The 12203-nt window shown below is 40.3% G+C and overlaps 1 protein-coding gene across 3 annotated transcripts in view; it reads left to right on the plus strand.

Annotated features, from left to right (window-relative positions):
• ASPG (asparaginase) overlaps positions 1-12203 on the plus strand; it is a 44719-nt gene that overhangs the window by 15298 nt on the left and 17218 nt on the right. For all 3 annotated transcript variants that reach the window (XR_009114610.1, XM_058026962.1, XM_058026964.1), the window contains exons 7-9: positions 4228-4340; positions 5871-6056; positions 9016-9129. Coding sequence is in view for 2 of the 3 variants with exons in the window: in XM_058026962.1 (XP_057882945.1) it covers positions 4228-4340; positions 5871-6056; positions 9016-9129 (413 nt within the window). In the remaining variant the exon portion in view is untranslated. The remainder of the gene's footprint in view (positions 1-4227; positions 4341-5870; positions 6057-9015; positions 9130-12203) is intronic.

A 12203-nucleotide genomic window follows, 5' to 3' on the forward strand; every position in this document is an offset into this window, starting at 1 on the left:
AGCAGAAGGGGAGAGGGTGAGGAAGTGGGGAGCATAGTGGGATCATGGGTTGGTGCACAGGAATAAGACATTCTGTTCATGGCTCAGCAAAGCATATAAAGGCAACAAAGTCTACTTCAGAGCTAGAGAGGAGAGGGAGAAGCTTAGTCCTCTTCCCTCCCTTACCCTTCTAGTTCTCTGCTTCATTTCTGATATCCATTTCTTATCCTGTTCCCTTTTTAGATGAGGCTCCCAGTGGATGTTTAATCCTGTAACTGGCTGTGTTCTCACCCAGATCCTTAGCTGTGTTAGCAATGCCTAGGAGTTGTGTTACCCAGTTCTAGATGAGCAAGTGTATCAACTTCCTTAGGCCTTTCAACTTAGCACAGGAAAATCCAATAAAAAATGAAAAAATTCTAGCCCACTCCTGAGTAAGAAACCCAGTGCTGATGGGAAATACTTCTGCAGCAGAATCAGAAATCTCTGTATGAAATGGACAGTATGGAAATAATAAGAAATATTTCTAAAATATCCAAGCTTATTAGATAAAATACATTACCTGATTTCTCCCATATTTTAAAAACAGGAGAGACAAGGAAGACTATTTCTCTTGAGATCTGTAAAGATTCTCAGTATATTTTGTAATTGATTGCTTTATTCTTGATTGTTCTAATGAAGCACACATGAAACTTGCTTTGTTTCTGTGGCTGGAATTATTTCATCCCACGTGCATATAACTTCTGGAGTGGTGCACATGTGTGGGACCATCCAATGAAAGACAACCTGTGCAGGGGACAGAGCCTGTGGGATTGTGTGAGCAGATGTGGCACAGCAGCACACAGTCAGAAGGCCCTTTTGGGCTCATCTACCCACAAATCTCATTAGAGAGAAGCTGTTAGGCACTGGCACAGTGTGTATCTTGGTTGATTATTTATATAGAAAGCCCAGGTCATTTATGTATGAAGGCATATCCCAGCTCTCTTCACTGGAGTGCTTTTGGTCCCTATCCCTGCTCCCTTCTAAGCAGGCATCTTGGTTGTTGCAATGACACCAGTCAGTTGAAATATTAATTCCCAAAGATATATGTTGACTTTTTTATCACAAACTGCCAAGAAAGGGGGTCTGTGCTCATTTGCCTCCTGCAGGAGTTTGCAGCCATGGGTTGGCCTGCGCTCCCCACCCCTCAGCTGCTGCTGCTGTGAATCACTGGGGCAGTTCATATAATGGCAGGGCTCACCCATAGCCCTGCAGAGAGAGATGAGAGGAGGGCACTGCTGTTTGTCTGCAGCTCTGCAATCAAGAAAAGCTGTATTTCTTGTTTGATTTCATAACTTGGAATTCAGTCGCCACTCCTAAGGAAGGTGTCACTCTGAGTTGCTGCTCTCCTGTTATAAGTTGAAACCTGCACTGTGTTAACAGTAGGGGGATTTTCTGCTTTCTGATCTGTGTAGAGTTACTTTTATTTTAAGTCAGGCTGGGTTTTTTCTTGCACTAACCCAATCACCATATTTTGTGTATGTGTGTGAATAAAGCTGCATAAGATAAGGATGTAATTTTTGGCAGTAATTTGGCAGTATGATACAACCATCATGAAGTCACCCCGGGATAAGAGGCTACAGTGTTTGGTATGGAGGGGGAGATTGGAAATATCAGACTATTGTTTATGTGATGGTTTGATTTGGAAGAGCAAACAGAAGGCCTTTATATCTTGAATGCAGTCTCCCTGAATAGAGCAATCTATCCAGAGCCATTATGAGTTTAGTGTGTAAATAGCCATTACTTCTTTATGTTATGTACACTGCTTTAGAAATGTTCTTTCTCCTGTGCCACACCAGTAGCTAGCTTGTGTTTGTTCCTCACTTTTGCATCCACATCTACATGATGCACTGTGCTGTATATCAGTTAAACTCTTCACAAGCACAGGCCACCCAAGTCAGAGCAGGTTAGAGTTTTCTGTGCTGTGCCAAAACTGAGTATCCCTAATTAATCACTCTTATCCATAAGATAAAAAAGAGTTGTGAACACCAAGAGAGCTTTTTGCATTTCACTTGCTTGTATATGAATTTCTTACTTAAGAACTGTTAATTATTCTTATGTTCTTGGGCTCTTTGACTTAACAAAAAAAGAAGATTGCTGTGTGACATGACACAGCAAGACAGCTGGTTTATTCAGTACAATGAAGATGCTTGAACTTACCTATGTGGAATAAATATTGTTCCTTTTGGGATGGAGGATGCAAAGGGTGTGTTCTAATTTCTTTTTTCCCCTGTATAGTGTCTACCTCACTTACAGCAGTTCTGAGTAAATCTGAGATGAATTCTATGTATATTTGTTTGTCTTTGGCTCTTGCATCACATTTGCTTTTAGTTCTGCCTTTTAGACTTGTTTGGCAAATGGAAATCTGACATCTGTGGAGTCTGCAGCACCAAACACGTTATGTAGGCTGACGAGGTTCATGACCAAGTGAATGTTAACTCAGGGGAAGGGCAATCTTTATCTTCTTTTTAATATAATTTGGAATTACATCACTATACTATGTCTGCATGCATTAAATTTATCTTGGAGATGTTATTTGGTAGAGTGTACTCCCAAGAGTACAGGTATAGGCCTGGTGTAGGTCTGACTTCTGAACCTGTGCTCTGATCTCTTTCCTTGGTCTTCTGTTTTTGGCAGTGTGTTAGTGCTCCATGCCAAGGCAGGTTTCCTCAACTCATTCTTCAAGTTGGTTGCAGGCATCAGGGATGCTCACAGTTGCCAAACGTAGTAGAATGCATTTGTGAAGTTTTGGCAGGGACTCCTACCTTATGGAGGATAAAAGAAAAGCAAGCTGTGGTACAATTTTATTGCCACCCCTTCTTAGAGAGGAGGCTGCTTTTAAAGAGTTAACCTATTTTTAGAAGGCTTAAGGAATGGATTTATTGCTAAACCGTGCTGCTTCTTAAAGCACAGTGCTCATGTTGAATGTGCTTAGCCAGGCCCATGAACCTCATGCAGAACAAATGCACAGGCTCTGCACTTCTCTGGTTCCTCCTGCAGGTCTCTAAATGGTTCTGGAAAGCTCTTGGAGGCCTTTGAGAGCTACTTGGATAGCTACTAAGCCAGGTGGTTTCAGAATCATGCTGGACAGCTTATCAGAAAGAAAGAAGCTGCAGAAATGGTTTATATTTCTGTTCTCACTCCCAGAACAGTAGGAATCCATGTGCTGAAGTGTGACTGGATGGATAAAAAAATGCCAGGCCAACTGCTTGTGACCTGGTTAATGACTTATGGCAGTTTTTAGAAAGAAGAGACTAGTTGCTGACAGGGAAGAAAAGTTCATAGAGTCTTATAGGAGAATGCTATTATTTGTCCTGACTTAATGGATTGTATAGTTTTTAGTATCTCTGGTAGTGTGGCAATAGAGCAGGCTTCAATTCAGGCTTTTAAATTTATTCTTGGTTTTTATATTTTTTTTGGAAGTGGCTGTCTGCTGATTGCAAGAAATTGCAACCGTAATTGGTGTGAGTAACTCTCTGCATGGCTGAGAGCAAGTCGGTATTATGCACGCAGATCTTTTATCTGTCTTGCTGCTTGGGAGTTTCTCCAAAATCTCAAAAGCTTAGCTCATGAAGGGAAAGCAGGCAGCTTTACAGCATGATCTATCTTCATGGAGGCACAATGTTCTGAGCTGTTGGCTGCTGTTTGTTAAAGCTCTTCCACTGCCTTGTAGGAGCCGTCAGTGTTACCAATGCTGCACTCCTACACTGAAGTAGTAAAATTTTGAAATCAATAATGCATGACTTGGCTTCTAATAATGCAACACAAACAAACTATTAGTTAAACAGCTGGCTTCTGGCTCTAAATGTATAATCAGAGTTAATTGAATCCTTGCTATTTTATTTAATCATTAATAACTACCTAATAAACTCTGGAGGTGATTAGCAGCAACAGTAACTGCATTTGTCATCTCTCACATCTGAGAAGATCAAGGTCTGTTTTTCAAACATGAATCCAGGCTTGTATCAGGCCAACTACATAACAGTGAAGTTCAGGTCATTGTATGACAAGTAAATATCATGCCTATGCCAGACCAGCTCCTAATTCTTTTGTCTTAAATGAGCCTTCATTTCCTCTTTAAAAAGTGTGTTGTCTTTCATGAATTCCCTGCCTAAGAACAATTTTAAAAACAGAGTTGTAAGAATCAAGTACTACAAGTGTACTTAATAGCATGTCTTAATATTAAATTAAAAAGGCCCCTTCTCTTAACAGTAAACTGGGAAACGGTTTGGAGAGCCAACACCACAAAGAAATTCCGAGTTCACACCAATATGAACAGGAATGTTGGACTTCTGAGGATCTTCCCAGGAATCACAGCTGCTGCTGTAAGTGTCCCCACTTCACTTTGGAAATGGCTGAAGTGATGCTCAAATACTTGTAGGAAAGCTGCATTGTTTGGAGCAATGGTTGGGGTTTGGAGGGAAGGGAAAGAATCTGTCTTCTTCTGATAAGCATTTTTTTGAAATATCAGGGCATTCAAAGACTATTTCCATATGCCATAAATGATAAAAGCTTTTCAAATATCTTTTTTATAAACTGCTTGGGCTCTGGAATTTAAAATTAATTTCTTATCAGGACTCATAAATAGGTCAAGTGTGGTTTTCTAGACAGCTGCAAGCTACAGTGACTAGGAAAATATTATCCTGGTACATATTGAGGCCTATTAATAGATATCTTGTCAAAGAATAGACAATATGGTGGGTGGAGTGTGATTATTTCTACAACTGTTTTTTTTTCAAGGTTCATTTTGTCTCACACTGATGGTTCACATGACCCTCAGCATTCATACAGAGCTGAAAATGAAAAGTGGGATTTTGCTGCTGAAAATGAGAAGTGCAATTTTTTTGCCTTTAGAAATTATTTTGCAGACTGTGATTTTAGGTAAATTGGTCTTTAAGTTTTTGTCTAATATTAATTCCATTAAATTGACAGGTCTTTTGTGGCTCTTGCATTCTTAAATTGAATCCAGTAGTTTAAGCAGCACTCCCCAATTATATCACTATTCTTTTTAGGTGAATATGAACAGATGGAAAGACAGAGGGGTGGTATATTTGCAATAAAACACCAACTGCATAGTTAGCCTCATGGGGGTTTACAGTGTATTGCATTTACCATATGTGATCAGCAAGGAAATATCCAGGTTGTTGAAAATACATCTTTCTAGGAAAAGGACTTTGCTAGGCATTCTCTGACAGCATTCTCTTACACTAAGGCACAATATCTACTTCAGTGTTAACTGGCCTAGAATATATAAGTGTCTCTAAGTTAAATCAATTTGGTTTGGGGTTAAAAAACTTCATGTTTCGTTAGAATGCTCTTTCCTGAAAGGTGAAACCTTTAGGCAGACATTGGTTGTCTGACATTGTCTCTGGCAGACATTGTCTCTTAGGCAGACATTGGTTACCTTAACTCTTTGCTAAAGCAAACAAAATCTGGGCAGGGGTCTGGAGTTCTAATCTCAGTTAATAATTCAACATTTATTTCATAAGTGTAACTGTACCTTTTTGTTGCACCAAACTGTGGTGCAACAGTACAGCCTGTTAATAGCACTTGATCAATAGCATCTTTTTTCACATCAGCTAATGACTGTACAAAACAGTTTATTTTAAAATCTAACCCTCCAGAAACTTTAAAGGAAGCCAGAGAGGAAAAGTCTCATTTTTAAAAAGCTTATTTTACAGTCTCAGTTTTTGCAAAAGGAAGCACAGAAGGGTGTAAGAAGACTGTAGGGCATGAGAGTGTGTAAGACTATAGCAGGAATAGACCACTTTTAAAAATGCTCTGCCACATGTGAAAATTTTAAGGAAAACCTAAACATACCTTTTGTCTCTGTTCCCTGTCTTGTTTTTAACCAGGTCAGAGCATTTCTTCAGCCTCCCATTGAAGGCATAGTACTTGAAACTTATGGCAGTGGCAATGCCCCAGACAAGAGAGAAGATCTGCTGGAGGAGCTGAGGAAAGCGGCCGAACGCAAAGTGGTGATCCTGAACTGCACGCAGTGCTTGCGTGGGGCTGTGAAAACAGTCTATGCTACAGGCCAGGTGAGGGGTGCAACCACTTCATTCCCCACTGCTGTGCCAAACAAACATCCCACTGACACTTGCTTTAAACTCCCACTACTAGTCCCAGCCTATAAAACCAGGTTTATTAACTATAAAGTTGTTGCTCATAAAATAACTACCTCTGAAAAATCTTAAGCTGGAAGCATTTAAACACATATCTATAAACAATATCCTGTTACTCCTGGTCTGAATAGTCAAAACAGGCAGCTCAAATCCCAAATTAGTGATTGCTCACTCCTGTCATGTGCAGCACTCCAGGATACTTTGCATTAGATCTGTAGTATCTCTCTCAGAGGGATTCTATTGAGCTAAAAGCTAGCTTAGGGGTCAGATGATCAAATAGAGTAGTATTTGATAGGATAACAGTTGCTTAGCTACAATGTAGGAGCATGAAGAAAGCCTGTAGATGCAAGCAATATTCCAAATCCCAGTTCTTTATTTGACTGGAAGTACAACTGAATTCAGGGTGAGATTGCAGAACAGTGTCTAAGGAATTGTCTGTATTGAAGAATGGAAATCAGTTGTTTAACCCACAAGGGCTGGCTTAAAGTAGGTTTTGTGTACATGCTGTTAATATTCAGGGAATTTTGTAGTGTGTTTCTACCACAAGTTGTGTACCAAAACACGACACCACTGGGACTAATAAGAGCACAAAGCTGTATAAGAATATGTGCTGCATATATTAGTGTGAGGGAAGCTGGTTTAACTGGCCTTTAGAAAAGGACCAGATATTAAATAGCCAAGAAGCACTACCAGAGGGTGACTCATCCCTCTGCCTTGGACACCTGGTTTTGTTGGGAGCAACCACCCGTCTGGCAGAGCCAGCCTCTCCTTTGACTGCCTGGCAAACCTAAATACCCTGGTCTGGTGCTGAAACCTGCCTCTTTTAGCTTTGGTTTTGACACAGCTTTAGATAATATTTGCACAAGGACTGTTTTGAGTATCCAATACAAATGGATATTGTAAGACTTTCTTCATACCTCCTTAGTGTCCAAACTTGCTATTTTCTGATATGGGCAATTATTTGGATATTGGCAAAACTTTTGCATAACTTTATGGAGATGTTTTGAGAATTAGTGAATTTTGCAAAGATCTTGTGCTTTGTAGCAAATACTGCAGGAATATATAGGTTATATAGAACAGCTCACTCAGAAGGGAAAAAGCAGTTAAGTCAATAAAAGACACCAAATTTATATTTGAAATTTATATTAATGAAAATTAACCCTAGCTTTTATGTGCTCTTCTGCTTGAAACTGCTAAAATTTATGGAAAGAAGAAGGAAACCTCTTTCCTATGCTTTGGTTATAAGATTCTCCAAGTAGACACCTAAAATGGCTTTCTGCACTCTGATCCAGACTCTGGATAGGCTGAATTGAATGATTCTACTCATTTTACTGAACCACTTTAAGGCTGTATAGGAATGTGTTCCCTTCTGGCTTCCATTTTTTGTGTGGAGTTTTTTCTATGTTGCTTCAGCATCAGTTGTTGGAGGCTGCCCTTGTTTTCTTGACATCTTGTGAGGAGAACACTGACCAAGGCAAGTCCTACAAAATTACTTCATATTTGTGCTTTCACCACCCTCTCCTTTTCATGAGGAACTGCTCAGTGGAGGAGGTATCATGAGTGAATGCTGTAAAGTTGCTGTAATGTTAATTTTACTTTGATTTTTCTTTAAATGAAATATTTCAAAGGTCTTTGCATATGGCTGTGCCAGTTTTGACTCATTTGAGCTAGTCAGGTAGGTCAGCTGAGTCCCTGGCTTCCCTTGAAGTGTTTGTTTTAATTAACTGAATGTCTAGCCTCTGATCCATCTACACAGTAGAAACTTGTAACTGAGGGGACTTTAGGTATAGGAAGGAAGCTGGGAAATCCCTTCCTCCTCCTCTTTCACAAACCCACTGAAAAAGCCCTAACTGCTCTTTGGTTGGCTCTGCAGGACAGAAGGTATTTCTCACCTTCTCTGTATATGGTTTCCCATGGGAGTTTAAAAAAATGTTACTCTGGGTCTCCCAGAGGTGGTTAATGAGCTTATTAGGCTCTGTATCTTGCTGAAAATATTAGTTAAGCCACAACAAGTTTTGAAGCTGAAGCTTGTATACAAGGTATTTCAAAGGAAAATGCAGTGCAAAGAACCTAGTTCATGATGCTTTACTGTGAGGCATCACATTATGGCAAAGAAGGTGATCTGTGATTTGCCCAGGTACAGTTTAATGACAAGAGATCTGAAATCTCCTTTGTCTTTGCTGTCTTGTACACTTACAAGGCTTGCTGATCATAGCAAAGATCCTTCTTCTTTTTGCTGTTGTTCAGACATTTTATTTTTTAGCTACCAGAAAGATAAGTTAAAAGGTCATCTTTTTCAGTTGTTCTTGTCAGAACTGTGTAAATTACATATTTTAGTTGTATCTTCTAAATCATACACTGCTAGCACAGCCTGCAAGAATCTGAAAGCACTCCTGCTGTGAGCACGCTGTAGTGCTGGAATTCATCCAAAGCAATGCCCCATAAAAGAATGGTAAATATGTCTGTGAGAACAGCCTACTTGGCAGTGTTCAAAATGCCACTGGGTTAAAACAGAGAAACTGCAGCTTTTCAATAAAGGGAATCTGACAACTCTGCAGATAGCTGATACAGACCTGTAACCTTTCCCTTTTAGCATGGTAAGCAACCGTGGCAAGCATTTGGTGGAATTCTTCAGTGCTATTGCAGGAAAAGGAATTTAAAGTAAAAGTCATCTTTATTCAGGTTGCTCTAGTATTTGCTTGGTATATGATAACTAAAAGCTCAAAAATTACAGTGGCAGTAGGAGAAGCAAGAGAGTGGAGGCTTGACTGCACACTGCATTCTGTGTAGCTACTCATCTTCCAAACACCTTTTCTGTATGTGCAGGTATTTCTGAATGCTATTCTAATTAGAATCATTGTTCCCTTTTATCCAGATTCTTGCTGATGCTGGAGTAATTCCTGGAGGTGATATGACACCAGAGGCAGCCCTAACTAAACTGTCATACACACTCAGCAAGGGAAACCTTAGCTGGGAGGAGAAGAAGCAGGTAAATATTTCAGCGTGACCTTGAAAGACTTTAAGTTTCACATCTACTGTGCTAACTTCTGCTTAGCTTCATACCTTGAGCTTCTCTTGCATTTAAAAGCAGTTGGTTCCAGAACTGTAATGTGAACAGCCCATGTTTTTGGTTTTTTTCTTATGGAAGGGAATATTTAGCAAACAAATGTATGAAGATAGGGAGAGAAAAGAATTTTCTGCATAAGTCAGGTGAAGACCATAACTGAGCCATAAAAATGCCATGTTTAAGTGTTAGTAGTCTAGCTTGGACACTTTGTACTGAAAACTCTATGTGGAAGCTCTTATGAGAGACAGAATCCCAACCCTACTGAAGTCAGCAAAGATCTTGTCACTGATCTTAGTGTGGTGAAGATTTCATCCCAGACTCATTCACACAAAGCTTATTCTGAAAATAAATATTGCCTACAGCCTCTTCCTTTACAGCATTACTCATGACAGTATTAGATTTTATTTCTCTAAGAGGCGATGCACTTTATAATACATAAAAAGTAGAGGATTATTGTAGAACAAATTGTAACTCTTTTTAAAATCAGAGTCCCTTTAAAAATGTTCTTACTGTTCATTGGTTGCTTAATCAAGGCTTTTTTTCCTGCAGGTTAAATAGCTGTTTATTGTGTTCCCTTAATACAAGGAGCATATAGCTATGAATTAGATAAGGGAGCAGCATTCTGCAGGAATTTCTGTGCTTGGATGTAGTGAAATCTTAATCCTGACACTTTGGGAGATGACATCATGATGAGTCACTCTCCACACTTAACACTGCAGGCACATGTGTATTTCATGATGGTGCTTTGTTTTTATTAAAACCATAACAAACCTGATCATTATTTCATGCTCTACATCTTCCAGCCAGTAGCAGCACTTGAGACAAACATATTTGGATACCTGTGAAGCTTAAGTGCAGTGGCTGAAAGTACCACTCACTGTGCTTAGACATAGTTTCAGCCTCTGAGCTTGCAGTTGTTTGCTAAAGCTGAGAAATAGGAGGAGGAGGAACTGTGTATTTGGTGAGGATGCCCAGAACATGCTCTGTGCAAGGATGTGCCTGGCAGGTGACACAGTGCTGTGAGGAGCAGGGATACTGGATGTGTTTGTGCATTTGTGATGGAGCTGAGAGGGCCATAACACACAAACTATCACCATACAATTTCAGAAAGCTTAAAGCAGCCCCCCTTCTTGTTCTTTAGCCCAGCCTTTTATCCCCCTCATGGTTCATGCATTGCACCTGTGTGCCCTCTGTTCCCTTTGGTGGTTGGTCAGTGCCCCTGGGCACTCCATGGCTCATTGCTGTCAGTGCTGCTCACCTGCTGCTCACAGCTGTGCCCACTGGGGATGAGGCTGGGCCCAGCCCCACTCCCAGTTACCACAAACTGTGTACCCACACATTTGCACTTCAGAAACCCCAACTCTTCACTGAGACCCCTTTGGCATACTCACTGACCCTGGAACACACATGCACTAGCTTGGTTTTTTTTAATGCTCACTTTAATCTTGCATAGCAGATTATTTGACCTGGGACAGGAGAAACCTTCCCAGTCTTGCCTGGGTGTGTGAGTTAAAACTTAATTTGAGATCCAGTTTGCTGAGGTGAGATAGCTGACTTACTCAGGTGAGGATTTGATGATAAGGTGTTTTAGGTACCATGTCACAAGATAATTCTGCATTTTCATGTGCTGCCCTTTGGGTTGTGCTACACAGTTTTTGTGTGGTGGTGTGCTGGACCTCCTTTATATGGGATGAAAAACAAAATAACTTTTGCAATTTCTTTGAGTATGCAGGATTGGTTTCCTCATTTGAATCATTGTACAGACCCACAAACAATTGTGCTGGCACAACTAAGGGAACAACATGCTACATTGCCTGGGCAGGAATGAGTTATAGAGACCAGGAGAAGAAGAAAGCCTGGAAATATGTTGTCTGTGGCAATATCTTCAGCTAAACATATCACCAAACAATAGTCTCCCAAGAGACAGAAGCTCTCCTGAAGCTGGCGTGGTTATTTTAGGATTCTTTTTCAACATGAAGAGCAAGGAATGTGCCCCCAGACACATACAAATGTCTGAGGAGCTGCTAGGACTGAATAAGCACACAGGGTTTTGCACTGGGCGCATTTAGCACAGGTGCCAATTGCTAAGGTTACCTGTGTAAAGCAATGATCTCAACCTGTCAAATTCTAAAAGTGTGCCAAAGCAGTTGGTATCCTCTGAGTTACATGTATATGGGACTCTTCCAGCAGACAGCTATGGTGTTGTCAGCTCTTGGAGGGTTTTTTTTTAATAAAGGGCATGCCTAGACATAAGTAAACCTGGGGCATTCCTCCTGCCAACATCACATCTGTTTCTTGCAAACTTTCACAATCCTGCTTTTTAAAATTCTAATTGAAATAACTATGTGCTTTATAGCTGCATCAGCAACCTTTCCTGAAAGAATGCCAGTGTGTAAAATGGTCAGAATTGAGGAAACTAGTTGCTTTTTCTTGATGACTGGCTTCTATCTGTGTTCTCCAAGTTTCTCAGAGTCTGTCATTTAGAGTATTTTCATTTCTTTATTGCCCTATTCAAGTACTTTCTACACATGAATTGGCTGACCTTTTTACATTTTGATTTGGGTTTTTTTCCCAGTTATATTGGAGGCACCCATCCTGCAAACTGTTACATGCCTGTTTGGATACTGAAGGAGTGCTACTACTGTAGATTTTCTGCATTCAAAGCTGGATCTATGTCCAAATTGTAACAAAATCAGGGCTAATGGAGCTGTTTGAAAACCCATGGAAATACAGGACTGTCTACAGACAGCACTGGGCTTTGTTTTGAGGTCTATGTACACAGTCTGTGTAGGAGTCCTGAGGTTTGTGAATGCTGGCAAGAGGCAGCAGCATTTCAGAATATTCTGGTCTTGAGCCTCACTCTGCTCATTACTCATTATCTTTGTGTTTTTAAGCAGGCTGCAGCTTACCCCACTAGGGAACTTTTGTCCGCATATTCTAAAATTTGGGGTGTTTTGTTATGTGCTTATTTTGGTTTTCTTTGCTTTGGAAGAAAG

The sequence above is a fragment of the Melospiza georgiana genome, chromosome 6 (assembly GCF_028018845.1).
Source record: "Melospiza georgiana isolate bMelGeo1 chromosome 6, bMelGeo1.pri, whole genome shotgun sequence".
NCBI lineage: Eukaryota > Metazoa > Chordata > Aves > Passeriformes > Passerellidae > Melospiza > Melospiza georgiana.